This window comes from Palaemon carinicauda, chromosome 1 (genome assembly GCF_036898095.1).
Source record: "Palaemon carinicauda isolate YSFRI2023 chromosome 1, ASM3689809v2, whole genome shotgun sequence".
Lineage (NCBI taxonomy): Eukaryota > Metazoa > Arthropoda > Malacostraca > Decapoda > Palaemonidae > Palaemon > Palaemon carinicauda.
The window spans coordinates 200,560,120-200,583,662 of record NC_090725.1 but is presented as its reverse complement, the minus strand read 5'-3'; the positions used below and the strand labels follow the sequence as shown (position 1 = coordinate 200,583,662).

At 41.0% G+C, this 23,543-nt stretch overlaps 1 protein-coding gene across 1 annotated transcript in view; it reads left to right on the top strand.

Moving 5' to 3' along the window:
- The window catches only part of Ziz (dedicator of cytokinesis protein Ziz), a 573,699-nt gene that overhangs the window by 362,506 nt on the left and 187,650 nt on the right, over positions 1 to 23,543 (top strand). Inside the window, exons 24-25 of the mRNA XM_068386849.1 lie at positions 15,991 to 16,133; positions 16,657 to 16,926. Of these exons, the coding sequence (XP_068242950.1) occupies positions 15,991 to 16,133; positions 16,657 to 16,926 (413 nt within the window). The remainder of the gene's footprint in view (positions 1 to 15,990; positions 16,134 to 16,656; positions 16,927 to 23,543) is intronic.

The following is a 23,543-nucleotide window of genomic DNA, read 5'->3' as shown; positions in this document are numbered from 1 at the left end:
CGTATGTAGAAACGAATTTTCCCATAAGAATACATGGTAATTCATTTAATTCGTTCCTCAGCCTAAAAACCCATAATAAATCCTTAATAAATGGCTACACATAATTACACATATCAATAACATAACTGCATAATATGAAAGAAGCATGTAAAAAAGATAATTATAAAGAAATAATAAATAAAAAATGTGTTTTATTGCCACTTTACCTTAGAGACAGGCCAACGCAGGTGTAGTATTTGCTACGCCAGGAGGAGACGGACGATCGGCGAGAAGGTAGACATGGTGTTAACATGTTTTTTTAAATAAATACTCTCTCTCTCTCTCTCTCTCTCTCTCTCTCTCTCTCTCTCTCTCTTGTTCTTCTTCACTGTTAGTGTTAGAGACGTCTATTAATTTTTTTCTGAGAGAGAGATTAAACAAAAATGAGAGATTAAACAAAAATGTGTTGTGTACATATGATTTTTAACAGCGTTAACGAGTTGAAAAACAGTTAAATGTAACTAAAAAAACAATATCAGCGAATCTGAAATCCTTTATTAACTAAAACAAATGATACAAACACACTCGTGTGCGTATGCGCAAACACACACATACGCACGAGGAGACAAGATTGGCGAGGAGGTAGAGATGGTGACTGCGATAACATACCGTAACTTACACTATGGAAATTTTAATCTAACTTAGCTTATTTATTTTTTTTTTTTATTTTTATATTTCATATTTTTTACATTTTTTTCTTTTGATTTTTTATTTTCATCACTTTCAGTGACGAGTTACGGTATGTTATCGCAGTCACCATCTCTACCTCCTCCCCGACCGTCTCTCTTACTGGTAGCAATTTTTGCACCTGTGTGTGTATTTGTGCATACGCACACGAGTGTGTTTGTATCAATATTTGTTTTAGTTAATAAAGGAATTCAGATTAGCTGTTATTACTTTCTTAGTTACATTTAATTGTTTTTCAACTCGTTGACGCTGTTAAAAATCATATGTACTCTAAACACATTTTTGTTTAATCTCTTTCTCTCTCTCTCTCTCTCTCTCTCTCTCTCTCTCTCTCTCTCTCTCTCTCTCTCTCTCTCGGAAAAAAATAATAGACGTATCTAACACTAAAACAGCGAAGAAGAACGAGAGAGAGAGAGAGAGAGAGAGAGAGAGAGAGAGAGAGAGAGATTTTATTTAAAGAACATGTTAATGCTATGTTTAGAGAGAAACAGAAAAAGAGAGAAGTCTTATTTAAAAGAGCTTGTTAATGCTATCACGGTTTTCTTTGCTTCACTTTTTTCTTTCTTTCTGTTCATCACGCTGGTCCTTCTCACAAATGATCGTTGCCAACAATCTCTCTGTCCTATATCCCTATCAACAAAAGGCATTCTATATCTTCCAGGGTATTGCTAAGATGTCTTGTAATAATGGTGATCACCTTCGATGGTTATTTGCTTTAATGGCTGCCTTCAGTTTGATGATCCTCGAGATCATAGGCCTATTCCGGCCATATTGTTTAGCTATACAATATCACTCACATACACACTGCTCTCATGTTTTTCTATAATTTCTTGCTTCAATTCTAATGAAAGAATTGCCTTCTTACTGTACTGAAACTTAGCTTCTTAGGCACTATGATTATAGGTAAAATCAAAAAGGAAATGTGAGAAAAGGAAGAAAATAAGCACTGTTAATAACAGACCAAACAGAGGACAACTACACAATACACACAAGAATAGAGAACTGAGCACTCGACGCTCAATGGCGTAATGTTTACTTCGTGTGTCGAAATAAAATTCGGGTGTAGAGTCAAACATTTGCTCGAATTTTACTTCGGATGTTGGAAAATTCGGATGTAGATACGTTCGTGTGTAGAGGTTCCACTGTATGTATATATATATATATATATATATATATATATATATATATATATATATATATATATATATATATTTCTATATATTGTGTGTATATTATTAAGTTATAAACAGTATATAAATTTATATAAATATGTAAACTATATATCATCATCATCAATATTATCGTCAGCTGTAGCTAGTCCACTGCAAGACAAAAGACCTCAGACATGTCCTTCCACTCACATCTGTTTATGGTCTTTCTATGCCAGTTTATACCTACAAACTTTCTTGGCTTGTCAATCCATCATTTCCTCTTCCTTTCCCAGCTTCTTTTACAATCTCAAGCGACCCATTCTGTTGTTTTTAATAATCGACCCATTCTGTTGTTCTTAATCTCCATCTATTATCTGTCATTATATGTTCTGCCCAAATCCTTTTCTTTTTCTTACATATTATTAGAATACCCTCTTCTTTAGTTTTTCCTCATACTCATGTTGTTTTTTTTTCTGTCTCTTAGTGTCATTCCCATCATTTTTCTTTCCATTGCTCTATGTTCTAGGCCTTTAGTAAGGATCCAAGTTTCTGATGCATAAGTTCGTACTGGTAGAACCATCTGATTAAATACTTTTCTTTCTGGAGAACATAGTAATTTACATTCAATAATCTCATTTTGTTTACCAAAAGGTCTCCATCCAATGCTTATCCTTCTTTTAATTTTGGTGTTATGTACTGGGTAAACACTTACTGTCTGTCCTTAGTATGTATATTCATTAATGATCTCTATATGTTCGTCCATAACCTTTATTTGTTGTCTGCATTTTCATGGAACATTATCTTAGTTTTACCCATGTTCGTTTTCAGTCTTACATTTCTGTTTTCTCTATTCAAATCTTTTATCATCTTTTGCAATACCTCCCATGAATAACTAAATAGAACTATGTCATCTGCAAATCTTAAGGGGTTAATTCCTACATTTTCTCAATCCAATTTCTTAAAAACTGCCAAGCCAACTGTGAATAATGTAGGAGATACCGGGTCTCCCTGTCTAACCCCTTTTTCATTTGGAATTTTTCTCTATCTCTATGTAGTTTTTGGATTGCTGCACTTCCCGTATAGATATTTTCAAGTGTTCTAACACAAGACTCATTTATTCCCTGTCTCTGAAGGGATTTCATTACTAGTAAAGTTTTGACAGAATCAAAAGCTTTCTCATAGTCTATAAATGCCATACATAGTGGTTTTCATAATCTTGATATTTTCATTAACTGGTTAATTACATCGATATTCTGTAGTCAGTTGTTGAATACCCTCTTCTAAAGCCTGCTTACTCTCTTGGTTAATTAAAGTCTAGCTGTCTTTTTATTCAGCGTAATATGGTCTTATAAATATTCTATATACTACTCAGAGTAAATTTATTGGGTGGTAATCTTTCAGGTCTCCCTTCTTGTGAATTTCAATAATGATCAAGTTTTTTTAAGCGGTAAATATAGAGCATTCTAGTAAACATTTTGTGGACAGTTTAGCAAATTTTAATTTTATGAAATATCCTCCATCGGATATTAAGTCAATTGGTAGGCCATCTCCTGCTGCCCCTTTTCATGCATTTTAATGCTTTCTTTACTTTTCCTACTGTTACTTTTGGTACCAGATCAGGTGTTTCATTATTTCTATTGGCAAAGTTATTTCTAATATCACTAATTGCATAGTATTATATATAAACCCTCTGCAATTTTTATCAATCCATCTCCTTTGCTGATATTTCCATTTTCCTCCTTTAAAGCAAATATCTGTTGATGACCTCTTCCAAGTTATCTTTTCATTAACTTGATTTTTCTACCTCTCTTTAGTTCTTCCTTAATTTTGGCCTGATTGTGTATACAAATATCTTGGGTTTTTAGTTTGTTTATTGGTTTGGATAGTTCTGGTAGTTCTATTTCATCATTCTTGGATTTTATCCGCATTTCCAATCTTCTCCTTATTAAGGTTTTGGAGTTTTTTGACAGTTTTTCTTGATCTTGTTCAGGAACATTTTTGGGCTCAAGCCATGACGTCCTGATGGAAGGTTCCTTCAGTAGCTTCCTGAGGGTATATATTACTACAGTGGATATTCCCAGAGAATTAAACCAAGGGTTTCACAGAATTCTAACTTCTGGCACGAGTACCCTAAAGGTTTCCCTTTAGGATATCGTATATCAACAAGGGACATATGCTTGACACGCCACATGGCTATCTGCACCCCACATAGCGTTTACGCTGTGAGGGGGAAAGGTAGCAAGATAACTGAGGAGCCGTTGCAAAGTTATCCTCCTACGTTACTGTTACGGTACCTCGCGACGTAAACAAACAGCAGCCATAGCTGTCCGCCATCTTGACTGACGTCACGTCCGTCCTCTTCATTCCAATTCTAGTAGCGTTACTGCATAGTTTGGTTTTTCCCAGTTTTTGCTTTTTCAACGCCATGTCGCAATCTTCGGCCTCACTTTCTTCTGGAAAATTGAGTACCATATTCTTGTATCGTATAAATAAGCTCTAGCCGTAGAGTAACGATTTTTTATTCTTAAAATCTTGTGTTTTGTGGCGGAGCTGTGCCTTGACCGTAGGTGTCATGTTGCGACGCTGCTGTTTGCCTCGCATGCTTTATTTAGTTAGCCAGAAGAGCGTTCCCGGTCTCATAACTAATTTAATATCATTAGTTATTTAGTCTTCATTGCTAGGAATTAGTTATATTATGCCAATAGTATTCTTCGGCGAACTTAGCCGAACCCTACGCTAGCCTACTAGCCTATCCCCTAGGCTCGATGCCTAAGTGTTCATGTTTACTTCCTGCATGATATGATAAGTGTTCTTATTGTTAATTTATGAAATGAAGATTTAGGCAATTATACATACAAGATTCAGTGATTGCACATGTGTGTTTTTTCGCTCTTTAGGGACCATACAAGGGGTCGTGGGTGGTCTTACCATCGACTCTTTTACCCCTAACCTAACGCTGGGGCCCTTGTATGCTTCCTTATCTCCCCAGTTACTTATTTAAGGTAATCTCCTCCCTCTGCGGTAGCCTAGGCTACATCCTAGCTCTCTTACCTCTAATGGCATTCGGGTAGGTTAGGCTAGGATTGTTCTTCCCTTCTCATCGCCATTGTTCATGGCTCGAGTTAGAGTACTTGTCGTTCACCCCAGCCCACCTTAGGAGAACGTTTTCTCCTTCTGGTAATGGCTGGAGGATGAAAGTGGAAGGGCTCTGCCTTTCCCCCTAGTCTGCACTTGGTTGGGTCACGACCCTTCCTCCCTGCAGCCTAGCGACTTGTCCTACCCGTCTTACCTAGTCTGGGAGAATGGTTCTCCTAGCCTAGGTTAGGCAGTCTTTGGGATTCTGTTTCTTTATAGTTTATGACAGGACACTAGTGCTGTACCTAAGCTGAGCTGGCCTATCTTAGGTTGGGGAGCGTTCTCCCCCCTCTAGATAGGCTAGCCTATTAACAGATTCCCTTCTCTTGAGGGTGTAAGGGCGTGTCCCCACCCCCTTATCACTCCCTCTCAGGACCCTTTCCCCCTCCCCCCACTCTGTCCATTTGTGTTGGCTTGCCATCACACCCCGTCTGCCGTCCTACAACTCCTCCGCTTGCTGGCGAGTTGTGGGATTGACTTGTGTTCTTCTGCTAGATGGTCCGTTCTGCTACACTTCCCTAACATAGTTGAACTATAGGGTAGTGCCGGCGGTCGGCCTGCCGGCGGAAGACCTCCCTCTTTGAGTGTTCTCTAGCCCTCCCTTGGGCTACCACAGGCAACATAGCCGTCTGCCGGCTCTCTGCCGCCGGATGATAGGCGTATCCCCCCTTTCATGTGAACACTCCTTCCGGAGGAAGGTTAGTTTGGGTACTGGGTACTGTATTACCCTTCCTTTCCTTCCCTCCTTACCTTTCTCTCTTTCTATCTCGGTGCCGGTCCACTGCCGCCTCCGCTTACCGGCGCTAGCCGCCGGCATCTTGGGTAACCTTCCTGCTTCATTGGATGATGTCAGCGATGGTGTACCATTGCTGGCTGCCGGGGGCCACTGTCCTGCCGACGATCCGACCTCCACTTGCCGGCGCTAGCCGCCGGAATCTTGAGTAACCTCCCTGCTTCATTGCATGATGTCAGCGATGGTCCACCATTGCCGGCTGGCGGGGGCCGCCGTCCTGCCAGCGATCCGCCATTCCCAAGTGTCTTCCTGTCTCTCTGCCACTTAGTATGTGGCCATTGATGGGTTCACCTCATTAGGCGGGTCTCCGGCCTTCCGTCAGTCTGCCGGAGCTTTTAGCCTCGGCTTACAGTGGACAATCACCCCTCCCGGCTGCCGGCCCCGTGCCGGCAGTCACTATCATGCAGCTGTGTAGACTAGCCAGTTCTCTTCTGTTATTTCATACCATAAAACAATGACTATTGTATACGGTTGTACAGTAAAACATTTCCAGCATATTCTGTGCTTCCTTGTGCAGTCTCTTGCCGGGACCGAACCTGCAATAAGGGGTTTATTCTAATTTTCCCCCTTTTTCTCTATATAAAATGAATGATTTCAGTTTTGCACCTCTCTATGATTAATTCCCCAAAGGAAGCCTAAGCTTGGCTCATCCGAACGGATGCTCTTTCCCCCCTTTTAGAACCCTACAAGTTCTAAAGAATTAATTATAGTGTAAGGTTGCGGCAATTGGCTGGGCAGGATTCACAAATATGTGTCATCCTACTTCTTTTCTAGCTCACCTATCCTGAGCTCATAACCAAAATGAATCTTATATTTTATAAGTTGCTACTTAAATTTTAATCTAAGATTACTGTAAGTCATGATATAATGACTCTCAAGTACTCATTGTCTCTTCTTTTACAGGAGGAGTACGTGAAGTGTGAGAGCTCCTTCTGCAGAGTTCGTCGCCCTGACTTTTATGGGGATCTGGCGTGCCGGACCCACGCCGCCTGTGCCACCAAGAAAGGGAATCTCAAGTATTGGGATCCGCAGACTTGTTCAGTCTGCAAAAGCCTCCTTGATGAGGCGTTCGACAACCCTCCGTCTGCGGAGGCCCGGGACAATGCACGAGAGAAACTACGCAAGTGGGTGCGCGGTTTCCAGAGGAACCCCACAGGGCCTTATTTCCCCAACAAGAAGATGAGGGCCCTTCTCTTCCCTAAGGCATCGGCTAATGCCGTGATCCCTAAGGACGAGATCCCCTGTGTTCAACTTACGGTTGAACCGGACGTTACGGCCGCTCTCCAAGGCTGTCACATCGATGAGGTGGAAGGGATGTCGGACGTGTCCGAAAATACCGAAAGGACCCTCATGACTGAAGGTCAGGAGGAAGAAGAGGATCAGGTGGAGTTCCCTGATTTGGAGGGCGAGGTAACCCGAGCACCCTCTGCGGCTTCTGCTGTGGTCGAGGAGCCAGATCCCTCTACATCTGCTACTCTGCTTCCTCCGCTGCCGATCACCCAGGTTACCATCCAGGTTCTGGTAGCACTCTTGGACGAGAGGTTCCGCAAAGGTCAAGAGGACCTCAAGAGGCATTTCATGGGCTGGAAGCAACCGAAGAAACTCTTGGTCAAACAGCTTCCCCCTTGCTCGGTGTCAAATCCATGGAGGTGTGCCGAGCACATGCCAATAACGACGGGGCGCATTTTCATTAATGATAAAATGGGTGCCGTTCCCCTTGAAGCGGTAGAGTTCTACCCTAGCTTTGAGGCATATCCGGACTGTTATGTCAAGCTTAAGTCCGAACCGGCCTCCAAGGAGGAGACCAAACCTAAGGAAGTGATCGTATTCGAGCTCTCCAAGGCCCAGGCTATGCTGGCTGATTGCCTCAAGAGTTGAGGCTTCACTAACTCCAAGATGCCAGCGTTGAGCAACAAGCATCCATCCTTTCTTGCTCCTCCTACCATGGTCTTTCCCTTCGTGGAAAAGGCTCTAAACGCGGTCTTCAAGGTGGTGGAGGAAGGAAAGCCCAGCCCTACACTGGAAGAGTGTAGGCCTCTCTCCCTCGCCTTACCCCCCGACGATAAAAGCTGGAAGGATATCCAGCTTACTTTCACGGTTGGGAAACTGGAACCTGACATCGCTGGACGTCAGTGTAGTGAAAATCTCCCTAAGCTTAACGACCATCTGCTACGTAGGGAACAAGACACCAAGGAGAGGCTAGCTGCCTCCCTATCCCATCAAGTTCAACTTGAGGCAATGGCCGGGGACATTTGGGTCCCGAACTTCTACATGGTTCTTGCTAAGACCCACCTTGCAACCGTGATGAAGGATTTTTTCAGCTTCATCAAGGCCTGTAGAGAGTACGTGGTCGCCAACGCAGCCGTGAAGCATGAACCCCGGAAACTGATCTCCTTCAACATCTGGGGCAAACATCTCTTCCCAACAGTTTTAGTGAAGGAGATCGTGGACAAGGCTGTCACTGAGAACCGGAACCTTCTCAACAAGTGGGGCATGTCCCGGAAGAGGAAGTCCTCTCAGGATGAAGGTCCGCAACCTAAAAGGAAACCCTCCAAGCCTGGACCCCAACAGTGTCACGCCAAACGTTAGTTTCCGGCTCTCGCTACTCCCCAGATAGTGGCCTAGCCCCAGCGGACCTTTCAGCTGGTCCCTCAACCGGTGGTGTCCCAATCACCAGTTTTCACTCCTGCCTACGAAAGACAGTCCACTACCTTTCGTCCCAGAGGTAGAGGCTCAGGCAGAGACTCCTCTCGTCGTCCTTCCAGAGCCAGAGGAGGAAGGGGAGCAAGCGACCGAGGTGGTAAACCCTCCGGAAACCAGAAGCAATGAAGTGCTTCCGGTAAGAGGAAGACTCCGCCACTTTCAGGATCGTTGGACCTTCGATCCTGGGGCACACAGCATCATCAAGAAGGGACTAGGGTGAAGTTGGATACAACCACCTCCAATCTTCCACCAATTCTTCCAGCCCTCAACCCCCATCCTAGAAGAATATGCCCTAGAAATCTTGAACAAGAAGGTGATCAAGAGGGTAAGTCCACCAGGTTCCAGGGAAGACTGTTTTGTGTTTCCAAGAAGGACTCAGACAAGCTCAGAGTCATTCTCGACTTGTCCCCTCTCAACAAGTTCATTGTGAACAACAAATTCAAGATGCTGACTCTTCAACATATAAGAGCCCTACTGCCTCACAAGGCTTACACGGTCTCAATAGACCTGGCGGATGCCTATTGGCATATTCCAATGAATCACCAAGCTTCCTCCTACCTAGGATTCAAGCTCCAAAGAAGAAGCTACGCCTTCAGGGCCATGCCCTTCGGGCTCAATGTGCCTCCAAGAATCTTCACGAAACTAGCAGACACAATCGTCCACCAGCTACGCCTTCAAGGCGTCCAAGTGATGGCTTACCTAGACGATTGGCTGGTTGGGGTGCCATCATCAGAAGAATGTTTGCGTACCTGCAGAAAGGTGACCCAATTCCTGGAACATCTGGGTTTCAAAATCAACACCAAGAAGTCTCGCCTGTCTCCAGCTCAGAAGTTTCAATGGTTAGGAATCCATTGGAATCTTCAGTCACACCGCCTTTCCATCCCTCTGAAGAAAAGGAACGAAATAGCCGGGTCTGTCAAAAGACTTCTCAAATCCAAATGGATTTCAAGACGACAGCAGGAGCGGGTACTCGGCTCCCTACAGTTCACCTCAGTGACAGACCCAGTGCTACGAGCACAGCTAAAGAATGCTTCAGGAGTCTGGAGACGAAACGCATCCATCGCTGGAAGAGATCTCAAAAGAGGCTTCGCTCACTCCTCAAGTCATGGTCGGAAACAAGGACCTTGAAAAGATCTGTCCCTCTTCAACCACCACCTCCATCGATCAACATCCACACTGATGCCTCGCTAGAGGGATGGGGGGTCACTCCCACCAATGACAAGTTCAAGGAACATGGTCTATCCTGTGCAAGACGTTTCACATCAACATCTTGGAGGCCATGGCGGTTCTTCTCACTCTGAAGAAACTATCTCCTCGTCCTTCGATCCACATTCGTCTAACTCTGGACAGCTCCGTGGTAGTCAGATGTCTCAACCGTCAGGGCTCAAGATCGCCCCACCTCAACCAAGTGCTCTTGCCCATTTTCCGCCTGGCAGACAAGAAAAAATGGCACTTGTCTGCAGTTCACTTGCAAGGATTCCGCATTGTGACGGCGGACGATCTATCGAGGACAAGCCCCATAGAGTCGGAATGGTCCCTGGACGCAAGATCATTCTCCTTCATCTCCCGTCAAGTCCCGGAACCGCAGATCGACCTCTTCGCGACGAGCGACAACGATCAACTTCCTCGATATGTGGCCCCATATGAGGACCCCAAAGCGGAAGCAGTGGACACCATGTTCCTGGACTGGAACAGATGGTCCAAGATTTATCTGTTCCCTCCACCCAATCTTCTGCTGAAAGTCCTCTCCAAACTGAGAACCTTCACGGGAACAGCAGCCCTAGTGGCTCCCAAGTGGCCCCGGAGCAACTGGTTTCCCCTAGTCCTGGAGCTACAACCCAAGCTGATCCCTCTGCCGGGCCCAGTTCTCTCCCAGCAGGTGCAGAAGTCGACTGTCTTCTATTCATCAAAGAAAGTCCAAGACCTTCATCTCATGATTTTCTCTCCCTAGCCGTGGAGAAAAGGTTTGGAATCTCGAAGAAAGTTTAAACTTCTTAGAGGAATACAAAACAAAGTCTACCAGAAGGCAATATGAATCATCCTGGAAGAAGTGGGTGTCCTTTGTCAAGGCAAAAAACCCTATGGAAATCTCCATAGATTTTTGTATGTCCTTCTTTATTCACCTTCATGGACAAGGCTTGGCGGCCAACACGATTTCAACTTGTAAATCGGCCTTGACAAGACCACTACTGTACGCCTTCCAAATAGATTTGGCCAACGAAATCTTTAACAAACTTCCGAATGCATGTGCTAGACTCTGTCCTGCACCTCCACCGAGACCCATCACCTGGTCCCTGGATAAGGTGCTCCATTTTGCCTCTAGCTTGGACAACGAATCTTGCCCTCTGAAAGACTTGACTCAAAGAGTAATTTTCCTTTTTGCTCTCGCATCGGGAGCCCAAGTCAGTGAAATAGTGGCATTATCAAGAGAATAGGGCCAGATACAGTTCGCCGACACTGGGGAACTTACCCTCTTCCCTGATCCTACGTGTCTCGCGAAAAATCAACTCCCCACCAAGAGATGGAGACCTTGGAGAATCTGCCCTCTGAAGGAAGATGTCTCTCTATGCCCAGTGGAGAGTCTTAAGGTCTATCTTCGAAGAACTTCAGACTTTGGCGGAGGACAGCTTTTTAAAGGAGAAACATCGGGTAGTGACCTGTCACTTAAACAACTAAGGGCGAAAATCACCTACTTTATTCGCAGAGCGGATCCTGACAGTACACCCGCAGGTCATGATCCTAGGAAAGTCGCCTCTTCACTAAATTTTTTCCAAGGTATGGATTTTGAAAGCCTTCGATCCTTCACAGGCTGGAAATCCTCAAGAGTGTTCTTTAAACACTATGCGAAGCATGTGCACGAAGTTAAAAGATTTGTGGTAGCAGCAGGTAGTGTATTGAATTCAGCTGCTTAGTGCTGCGTAGAACAGTGAGTTATTTCGGGACTCTAGCTCAACGGGTGCCTGTGTTGACCCTAGTGTGATACATACTGATTTCAGGTGACACTTAGTGTCACAAAAGACTGTTCTTCCTCAAGGTGAAGTGACATAGATTTTAACACGTGTGCCACATGTTCTTGGACATGAAGTGTATTTTGACTCCTAAAGACTTTCGTTCACCAGGAACTTATGTGTATAAAGGCAAATTCTTTCCTTTCAGATTCCACATCACCGTCTTTTAGTTCATGATCTATGTCTGTTATTCAACAATCTTATTGTAAATTATTTACCTTACTTTACTTTATTGCAATTTTTTGAATAAAATAGATATTTTATTTACCATATGCGTCTTATTTCACCTTTCCATATGAAAATAAATTTCTGTTACTGTGTTTCAATGCCCCTAATTATTTTTTATTATATTATATATAATAATTATCCTGTCTGAAATATGCTCACCAAGCAGGTGAAATATTGTTCCTACACAAATATTTAACCTTCCGATCTGTCTACAAGACCGGCACGATCCTCGCATCCAGGTGAGTCTATCTTCATCAGGGTACTTCGAGATGTTCCTCTTGTCCAAACAGGACCTCCCTGCCAGGGGGGCAGGAAGCCATGTCATTGTTTATGCCACTGGTAGTGACATATAACGGAGATGTCACGGTCTCTAAGGTCACCAGACCATAGGAATATTGTTTGAAGTAGAAGGCACTTTGAAATGGGGAAAAACCACGATACACTAATTCTCTGGTACACTTCCATCAGGACGTCATGGCTTGAGCCCAAAAAACGGATTTTGAGCGAAGCGAAAAATCTATTTTTGGGTGAGATGGCCATGACGTCCTGATGGACCCATCCTACTGGTTCTAGTTCGGCCTGTCAGGCCCCTCCCTTTCATATTGTATTGTGGAGGCTGGCAGAAACGCTGAATATGGAATGAAGAGGACGGATATGATGTCAGTCAAGATGGCGGACAGCTATGGCTGCCGTTTGTTTACGTCACGAGGTATCGTAACAGTAACGTAGGAGGATAACTTTGCAATGGCTCCTCAGTTATCTTGCCAACTTTCCCCCTCGAAGCGTAAACGTTATGTGGGGTGCAGATAGCCATGTGGCATGGCAAGCATACGTCCCCTGTTGATATACGATATCCTAAAGGGAAACCTTTAGGGTACTCGCGCCAGAAGTTAGAATTCTGTGAAACCTTTGGTTTAATTCTCTGGGAATATCCACTGTAGTCATATATACCCTCAGGAAGCTACTGAAGGAACCTTCCATCATGACGTCATGGCCATCTCACCCAAAAATAGATTTTTTGCTTCGCTCAAAATCCGTTTTATCCACCCCAAAAACCCTGGTTTCCGACTGGTATCGCCCATAATTATCTTTATATAAGAGGGTCCAAAAACTCATGAACGAGGGGTTTGCCTCATTAATCATGGTTAGAAATGAATAAAACACAAAATAGTGAATAGGAAAAATATAAGGTTCATAAATTTGGGTAGAAATTGAAGTATATATTTAATCCTTGAATTTCTAATTATCATATAAAATAGATAATGAGAAAAGAAGCAACTAGTTTATGATTTAATCATGTTACCATCTGCAACCCAAAAAAACAATATTCTGCCTCGTGATTTATACAGAATGGCCGCAGGTCATTAGACATTAACTGTGGTATGATGTCATAGGCTGTATGCACGTCTATTAATTATAGAATAATTGCAAAATTAGGACAATCTTAAACAAAATTTGGTTATATTGGCTGAAACTCAAATGAATATGAATTTATTTACACCATAAGGAAATTTTTAAAATTCTTTTTCTGCTAACAATATTTTTTTGTTTAAATCACTTCATTATGCAGTGAAAGGAAATAACAAAAACAAGCACCTTCCTCCAGTTAATGATGGTTTTGTTGAAGGCAACACTTTTCCGTTATTTTTGTTAATCTATAGCTATTTTGATGAATTTTATTGGATATTAGTTTTACATGTGAGTATTGTATTTCGTAAAAAGCAACTTGTTTTGTGGAATATGACTTTACCAAAATTACAAAAATTTATAGACAGCTCAGTTATTAGGCCTTCACTCATTTAAATCACGTATGATACTGTCTAATTCAAGTTTATAATAGTCCATTATTCTTAAATGCCTCAGGGTATGTACAATTAGAGAGCCAGGTACAATTAAATGTATAATTTGTGAGTCAGAAATAGTGACGTGTCTAATTACCGAGTCAGGTATAGTTACATGTACAATTATTGAGTCATTTTGATAACATGTATGATTAGTAAATAGTAGGTTAGGTATAATGACTTTTATAAATAGTAAGTCAGATATAATAATCTGCATAATTAACATGGCAGAGTTGTGTTGCAGAGTGACCTCTAATTGTTCGTGAGTTGAATGTGTAGTGTGGTACCATATACATTAGAATCATTAACCCATTTTTCTTCAAGTAGACATCAGTTATTGAAGATGTTTACACTGACTTTTGACGAATAAGTGGCACCACAAAGAACTTAAAGTATTTCTACCGCTAGAAGGGACAGGAGCAAAAGAAAAAGTCATATACCTTATGGAAAGACAAATTCGTAGAATTTAGTGAAATTCATCTCAGGACATGAAATACTGTGTGTCCTTCTCCTAGAAGAGCTGCTTACCATAGCTAAAGAGTCTCTTCTACTCTTACTAAGAGGAAAGTGGCCACTGAACAATTACAGTGCAGTAAGAAAAATGGTTTGGTAATCTCAGTGTTGTCAGGCAGAGGAGAATATGTAAAGAATAGGCCAGACTAGTCGGTGTGTGTGTGTAGGAAAAAGGAAAATGAACCGTAACCAGAGAGAAGGATCCAATATACTACTGTCTGGCCAGTCAAAATATCCCATAACTATCTCTCTCTCTCTCTCTCTCTCTCTCTCTCTCTCTCTCTCTCTCTCTCTCTCTCTCTCTCTCTCTCTCTCTCTCTATAGCATCTATCTCATTATTTTATTTTTACCTTTTATTATAATAAGCAGAAAGCAAGTCAAGGACACAGAAGTAATATAACATTGATATACAATTAAAGTGCATGCATAATTCTTATGCAAATTAGAAATGAAAAAAATGTAATATAATAATAATTAATTCAATATGAAAAAATAGAAATAGCCTACACACAAAAGAAATGAACTTTCAACCAAATTTCAAAGATGTTTTTTTTCGATCTAATGAGAATAGATTCTAATATTTTAGGTTTTATTCATTTTGAGGTTCGGCAACCTGTGTAGAAACATTTATAGTTATTTGGCAAAATTATTTTTGTATTATCTTATTGTTGATTGTAGAGGTCATACCAGTGGCATTGTTGTACAGGAAGTCACCACTCTGTTTTGGTTGATTCCCGAAGTGTGTCAAAGTCCAAGAGGCAATCATGACATCATGAACTTTTATTCCCATCAGCCAACCCCGCTCTACCTACACGGGTTTATGGTGGATTATGAGCATAGGGTTTTATGGTCATTTCAACACTCTTTAAAGAGTCGCTCTTCTTGAATTTATTTGGTATTCAGTTTAGATGTAGTTTGATAAGATATGAAAAGTGAATTAGATGTATTAGAAGCTACTCACAAAATTGGTGCAACATAGTCTACAGTCCTTAAAAAGAATGGAGTAGTTAGGCATTTTTTTTTTTTTTTTTTGGCAATTTGGGAAATTTTCGATATTGTATGAATGTGCACATGCCTATGGCATCCCATGTTCAGAATGAAACACTTATTGCATTATACCTGTAATCAAATTTGAAGGTGCAAATGTTTTTTTCTTCGTTATTGACTTTGGTTTTTGTATGTATTATGTTAGCATCTCGATCCCTTAAATTCTAGATGCATTGAATATTTGTTTTTATGGTACGCCTCTCGTTTTCAAACCATGTTAAAAAAAAATAGGTATTTCATGCTCTAAACAATCCTGAAGCCATTAAAAGTGAAGACAATTTTTTGAAAATTTTCTGTATCTCTGAGACATTAGATGAAGTTTTAAGTAATTCCTGTATGAATAGCAGTATTTCACAATCCTAACAATGGGTAGTATTGCAAATAGATGAATGCATATCAGGTGTAACTACATATTGTCTTTGTTTTGATACATTCAAATTTACTTCCTGTTCACTTACTCGAAGAAAACCTGTTATTATTTCTAAGACTTTGAACTAATGGAAATCTACCAGCATTTTAAGTTTCATTCCTTGAAGGTACACTAGGACTTACTATTCTATCTTATTTCTCTTCCTCATGATGTTTTAAGTTTTATAGTTTATATACGAAAGATCTATTTCAAAGTTGTTACTGATCTTGAAATATATTAATTTTTCATGACTTCTCGTGTAGTTTATTTATTCACCCATTTCATTTCCTCACAGGGCTATTTTTCCCTGTTGGAGCCCTTAGACTTATGGCATCCTGGTTTTCTAACTAGGGTTGTAGCTAAGCTTGTAATATTGATAATGATATTTAAATTCCACACATAAACATTATACCTCTAATACATTATTTATTTACAGGCTTTGCTTGCACCATTTCAAATATAATGGTAAAAGACAGATTGTAAGAGAGCAGGGGCCAAAGAGGGCATCAACACTCCCTGCAAAACTCCAAGCTCCATTTTCTCCTCATAGAGTGTCAACTGCAACAGATACCTATAGTGGTATGTTTAGCCATTAATGTAATATCAGAGATATTAAGGTGTACTACCAGTCAATTTATATAATATTTAAGAATTTTATTATATGCATCCTTAGTGTAAATTTTTCCGATTTTATTTCATTAATTTTGTAAGCACTTTAAACATGATTTCTATATTCTTTAGAGAGATTTCTTTTAGAAATATTCCAAAACTAATATGTAGTAGATTATGTAATGATCAAAAGTGTAGGATATTATTTGCATGGGTTAATTCATTTGGGAAAGTATATATTCTATAGAAAACCAATACAGAGGAGTGTTTTATCAAGTGGTAGTTCCTTGTTCTTGTTCAACACTATGATTTTTTTTTTCTTTTTGCATAGTTTACTTATTTGTAGTAATTTATTACATTTCAAGTATTTTCACAATGACATATAAGAGATCTTTTTTTACTATTTTTAAAATTATTTATTTTTCTAGTGCTTGCAATACAATATCTCTCTGCTTTTGGTGTAAATTTTATTGATAATATACTTTTTAAACAGTGAGCAGTCATGAAGGAGAGGGATGGCTTAAAGCCTTACAAGAAGCTAATTTGGCGTCTGAAGTTGGTTTGATCACACTGGATGCTTTGGGGAACTTCACAACTCACTGCCGAGATATACTGACTTCAGATGGAGCCGAGGGAATTATGCAGCAAGTTTTCGCTCTTCATTTACTTTACTTACAACTGGGGCAGTCAGAAAATTTAATGAAGCATGTCTTTGCATCTCTCAGGGCATTCATCAATAACTTTCCTCGAACTTTATTCCAAGGTAAAGAGTACTTTTTTATTGTGATATTGCTTACTTTTTTATATGTGGTGCTTATGACAGTTTTCAGTAATTTTAGTGGTTGGATATTACACATCACAGGTAAAAAGGTTTATTAGGGGTTTGATATTTTACTGCTTGTATATAAATATACCATATCTCTTTCATATTGATTATTAGAGAATTGTACTAAGAGAAATCTTGATTTCCTTCCCAGTAGACAGTGTATGTTTCGAAATGTTTGTCTCTGACCATTATGATAACATCCAAGGATTAATTATGCTGACATTGACTCTTGCTGATATGTGCAATAGACGACGAAGAAGTATACCATCAGGTGTTAGAATAATCAAGTATTATTGCTGAACGTCACATGTACAAAAGGCAATTTATGCTTGTTATAATTCTGAACTTTCTTTACAATAGTATTGTATTATCAATTCAGATATTCCACCTCCAGATCAAATTCCTAGCATGGCATGAATAAGAATACAAGTTACTCAACAAGGAGACAGCATCAATGAATATCAAGATCTTGCTGCCACATGGTAGCTGATCACAGCATTCCAACAAATCCTTGTCCACGGTGGCAGATAATAAAAATCACAAGAAGTAACTGAAAACCAAACTCTCTCTATGGAGGTCAAGTTCCCAATAACACACTTGCCAAGATTAAATTCTTGAAGGAATGACCAAAAGCTCTTAATAGGTAAAATGGGTTGAATCAAGTCCTCCAATGAGCTTACCAGTTTCTACAGCATATTGATTCAGATTTTAAGAAGTGGCAGGGATAGATCAATCTTCTCCTAGATAACTTGCAACCCCCAGAAGCAATTTCGCCTTGGAAGGATGCCTTAGGAGAAATGAACTTTTTAGTTCCTAACACCAGTATGACTGACCAGTCATTGAGGTATTGAGGAAAGGGGAAATATAGGCAATGTGCCCAGGGCAGTACCACTTTAAGATACCTGATAAAGACATAAAAGCTTGTGCAAAGAACAAAACCATGTTCTTGAAGCTGGAATACTTTCACATGTCACTCAAAGTTGACATAATTTCTGGATTGGAATGAGTGAGTGCACTTCCCTCAAGTCCAACGCAGTGAGAAAATCCCTACTCACCAACTCTGTGGTTTTTATTTGGAAAGGAGTCTGCCAAAGAAACTTGTTTAGCAGGTTGAGGTCTGTGATCAGCAGCCAATATTCCAAAGGCTCTGATATAACGAAGTGGTAACTGTAAGCTCGTAACAATTCAGAAGACAGTTCATTCCTCGTGTCATTAAAGATGTTATCTAGGACGCAACATTTCTGACTCTCACGTTGTTGAGGCTGAAATAGGACTGGCTGATCTGTGAAGGGAATGCCTAAGTCAAGGTTGGGGGATTGAAAATTTAACCTCAACCTAGTCCCACAAATGGGGAAAATGGCTTCATCCATGATAACCCCTCTATCACTGCTTCCTTCAGTGTCCAGATTTTTAGGTTGACTAGGGCCCTGTTGCAAACGTGGAGCAGAAGGGTATTTCCTTTTCAATAAATCAAGCAACTGACACTAATGAATAAAGGGACAAGAGCACTGATAAGGTCTGAAGGGACAGTTATGCCATATTTAAGGCTTGAAGAAGAAGGCATATCCTCCGATGTAGGATCATCATCAACCAACAGGGCACTGGCTTCCTCACAAAACCTTTTTGAAAGGTAATGACATAACAAGACTAGGGAAAGATGCTAGAACATCCTTAATAATGATCTTTTAGAATTTCCATACTCACAGAGTGAATAACAAGAAGCCATATTGGACCTCTACCAAATAATTATAACCACAATAAGTACCAGACCTGTAGAAACTTCACAATCTTCATTTAAAGAATCCTTCTCATACTGTCAGAGTTTAAAAACTGGTATTTCCCTAAGTGATGGAGATGGGTATTTATGAAGGTAAGGAAAGCGGATTTGAGAACCTCCACAATGAACATATTATCCTAAAAGGTCAAAGCTAGTCCTCTTAAAAGGGGTTTGCTGGATGCCATAAGGCAATGTCTTGAAAGACAGCGTAAAAGATCATGGAATTATACCACTTACAAGAAAATCAGCCTGGAACCATAACACAAATCATTGTTTATGGATATAGGTGTGGTAACAGCTGGCAACTGTAGAAACAAGTTGCCTTCTCATGATGTAATAGCTCAGAACTTCTAGTAGGATCTTGGAAGGACTGATTCTCCCCTTAAGGGCCCAAACTGCTCTTGGAGATCTGGACTTCAGGCTTGACAGGCAACATGAATGGGTGGTTTGGAATGTGTAAGCTGTATGTCTAGGAGTTGAATGTCCTTAAGAATCTTCAGAAAAGTAGAACTAGTTGAAGAAGATATAAGAAGTCAGAGGTGGGATCAAAGGTTGCATGAGACCAACCAATTAAGTGGTTGGAAGAGGAGGACCATGGTTGGCAGAGACAGCCTGCAACTTATTTTTGAAGACCTGATGATTGATTAAAGACAATCGGAGATTTTATTTTCAATGACAAACTACTGTAGTTTCAAATGGCCCATGAAAAATGAAATGGTTTACTATAATGAGCTCACCTAGGCAACAAAGCAACAGAAGGCATAGACTGGTCTGTTCAAAATAGGTGAGTATATGGAAGAAACATGATGGCAGTGGAGTAACTATTGGTAAAGGACATGGAATATATCCCTCTCAAAGTCACTCTCAAATCATCGAGGTTTGGAACCTTCAGAAAAAGGGAGTCCTCTGCTGACAGGAGAGGTTTTAATATCTTTAAGGTGCAATCCAATGAAATATCATAACAATCACAGGAGTCAAAATTTCCATAGATATGTCTCCCAAGCTCTTAGAATGGTGCATTTGGGATATCTTGGCAAACAAGAAACTCTTAGAATGGTACATGCTTGTTTTCTGGGTGAACAAGACCCACTAAACTGATTAGCTTTTACAAACTATGCTGAACCAACCATATCAGGTGTAGACATAAATACATTGCAACCATTTGCATGTATGCTACCACATATCAAACAACACTGCTAAACATATTATCACTCCAACCCCTCCATCTTCATGCTAAGAAACTTAGTCACCATATCAAAAGCTTTATAATATAGAAATATAGTCTCACGCTTACAGATGATTCATAAAGCAAATAATTAAATAGTAGTTAATGAGTGAAAATATAAGGTGGAATAAAGGTAGCTTATTACTGGGAAAGGCATTTTTTACAAGCTAGAGTAATTTCTAGTCATTGTTGGAATTACAGAAAAGGGACAAACAGAAAAACCTAATGACATGGTAACCAAAAATACAAGTGTTACAGTAGCAGTGAGAAGACTAAGTACAGTGCAGTCCTCCAATTACTCTATACAAGTAAATTAATGTATATAAAGTATTTATTGAAACTAATGAATAAGCTCACAGAAAGTGCAATGAATTAATGAAGAATAAAGGCATGATAACATAAATCACCTGGAAACTGATTTTATCCAACATAAAAGAACAAAAGATAACAGAGATGTCATAGGACTAGGAATGTGCTGTGAGGATGTCTGAATATTGATCCATACTACTTAGGCTTTATATCTAAACACATAATTAAGCTAGAAACCTACAAATTAAGATGGTGGTATTTCCAGATGGAATCATTCAAGTTCCATTTATTGAAACAGAAAATTAGAATTTAAAATACAGTTTACCTGCCATACAAAATATTATATCAACAATTCATACCTGTAAGTCGCATGGCTATTGTCCAAGAAGCATAAACTGCTCAGCCTTAAAATTTAAACAAAATTTTTCTTTCTCTACTCCTACATCTCCCCCTTCAAGGGAGCAACCAGTACAATTTCACGATCATGCTGCAGACCAGAAATTATAAAATGCTCAAGTATCAGTACAGCTATGTTGCGCCGTAGAGTAATTCATACCCTACAATTTCTCTGAAAACCTGTTAGAAATTTTTTTATGTTTTTTCCATATGATAAACCTTTAACTCTTATTATAATGGAAGATTAATAGACTTTGTTGAAGACATCAAGTTGCTCTGGCAAAGTAAACATTATGAGGATCAAGGGGTGGTGGTGGACTACTCCTCTGGGTTGGGCTCTGTGCCGGTGAGTAGTTAGGTTGTAACTGAAAGACTCGTGAATGCAACTGAGCTTTATTTAGTCGGAGCTTGAGAATTTATACAACTCGTTTCAGTCAAGAACAGCTCAAAAATTAAAACGCAGTGGTTCAAGAAAATATATGAATAAACGGGTTATTTGTGAGAGGGAAGAGAGATAACAACAATATACAAAAAATAAGAATTACCATTACAATGTACGAGTGTGTGTGATACACGAGCAGTACATGGGTCCACCCCCCCCCCCCCTATAAATGACATACATGTGAAATAGGGTACCCTGCTCTTGAAAGGCATATTGTAAGTGGGTCATCTGGCTGGAAACATGCAGGTTTTAGGCGGTCAATGGAGACCCAGTCTTCTTGGCCACACATGTCGAAGTAATGCTTTTGACATACGATGGATCCCGAGGAAAGCGTCCGTGTGGGGGGCTGTTAACAGTGGCTTGCTACTGTCGTTGCTGTGGAAAACATGCATTGATGAGTGTAGATCTGTCTGTATGTGTTGCTTAGCTAGAGCTTGTAAGTCTGGCGGCATGAGTTAATTTCCCAACAACGTGCCAAAGGTGCTGGAGATTGTCAGGGCGTCTTTAGGAGTGGCCCCTATTCCCAGGAGGACCCAGCGAACCTAGGTAAACCAGTTGGAGTCCTTGCAGCGGGACATCAAAGCTTCTTTTAGGTTACGGTGAAAACATTCAACCATACCATTGGCAGCTGGATTGTATGCTGTTGTCTGATGAGGGGTGATACCCAGGAGATTCGCTGATCATATCCACAATTGAGAGATGAAGTGGTACCCCTGTCATAAGTAGTACCCTCAGGGATACCAAATCTTGCTGTCCATCCTGAGAATGAGGCAGGTGTACACAAGGCATACGTTACATTTTCCATGGGAAGGCTTCAAGCCAACAAATGGAGTGAACGATGACTGTAAACAAGTAACAATGTCCTTATGACATAGGTAGGGGACCTACAACATCGACGTGAATGTGGGCAAAGCACCACTGAGGTTAATGAAAGGTAAGGTGCCCTCTCCTGAATCAGTGTGTCGATGTACTTTTGAGGTTTGATATGAAGTACAGGCATGGATCCAATCCTTAGCATCTTTAGTAATGCTATGCCAAATGAACTTTGTCTTCAGTAGCTGTGCAGTAGAATGGCATGAGGGAGGTGAAACGCCGAGAATGAAATCAAACGCCTATCAGCGCATAGGAGAAGATATCCACGATCTAGGTCTACCAGTACTGACGTCACAGAGGAGTATGGCGTTGTAGTTGTCGAGAGGGACGTCCTCCTAAAGAAGGGATGTGCAGGATGTCCTACATGGGTGATACTCTTGATCTTTTCCTTGGGCTTCTGCCTAGGCTTTGTAATCCAATCCCAGGTGAATGATGGCCAATGTGTTTCTTGACAGGGTATTGGCAACGGGACTCATTTTCCCAGGGACGTGCTGAAGGGTACAATTGTATTCAACCACGGCAGAGAGATGTTGGCATTGATGGGCGGACCAGGCATCATACTTTAAAGTGAAGGTGTGCACCAGAAGTATGTGGTCCGTGCGAAGGACAAAGGTTATCCCTTCCAAGAAGTGGCAAAATTAACAGCCACCCAAATGCACCGCCAGCAATTCACAGTCGAAGGTAGAGTTGCCGGATTCCGCTTGGAAAGTTTTCTACTGAGGTAGGCCAATGGGTGGGCCAAGCCATTGACCACATGCTCAAGGACTGCCCCAATAGCGGCATTACATGGCATCAGTACAGAGAAGGAGAGGTGCATGTGGCACTGGAAAAGTGAGAGCAGCAGCGGTTGATAGGGCAGTCTTTGCATTGGAGAAGGCCACTTCTTGTAGGGGACTTCACTTCAGGTCTTTTGGTTTGCCCTTGAGGGAGGCATAGAGGGGGTCAAGATTGGCAGCAATGGCTGGCAGGAAATGGTGATAGTAGTTGATCATACCCAAGAATTCTTGCAGTCTTTGAGAGTCGAGGGCGTGGGAAAGCTCTGATCAGCTGCTACCTTCTCAGGGAGCAGGTGGACGCCTTCAGGAGTGATGCGGTGCCCTAAGAACAATACTTCGTTGTCGAAAAAGGTACATTTGGCATACCGGACTATAAGGCCGTCGAGCATGATACGTAGATGACGGAGATGTTCCTCTTTGGAGGAAGAGAACACGAGTAGGTCGTGCACGTAACATACACAGAAGGGGAGGTTCTTTAAGATGCCGTCCATGAGACGTTGAAAAGTGGCCCCAGAATTATGAAGGCAAAAGCAGGACTAATTAAAGTTGTATGGAAATGTCTTCTGAGTTTATGGACACCTGATAATACCCTTTCAGAAGGCCGAGCATGGAGAAAACCTTCGCTTTTGGCAAGTAGGAATTCACGTCGGTGATGTTTTGGAAGGGGTAGTGATCCGGTTCTCTCTGCATGTTCCAGTGCCTGTAATGCCATCTTGGACATAGAGAGCCTTCTTTCTTCAGAACAGTGTGTAAGGG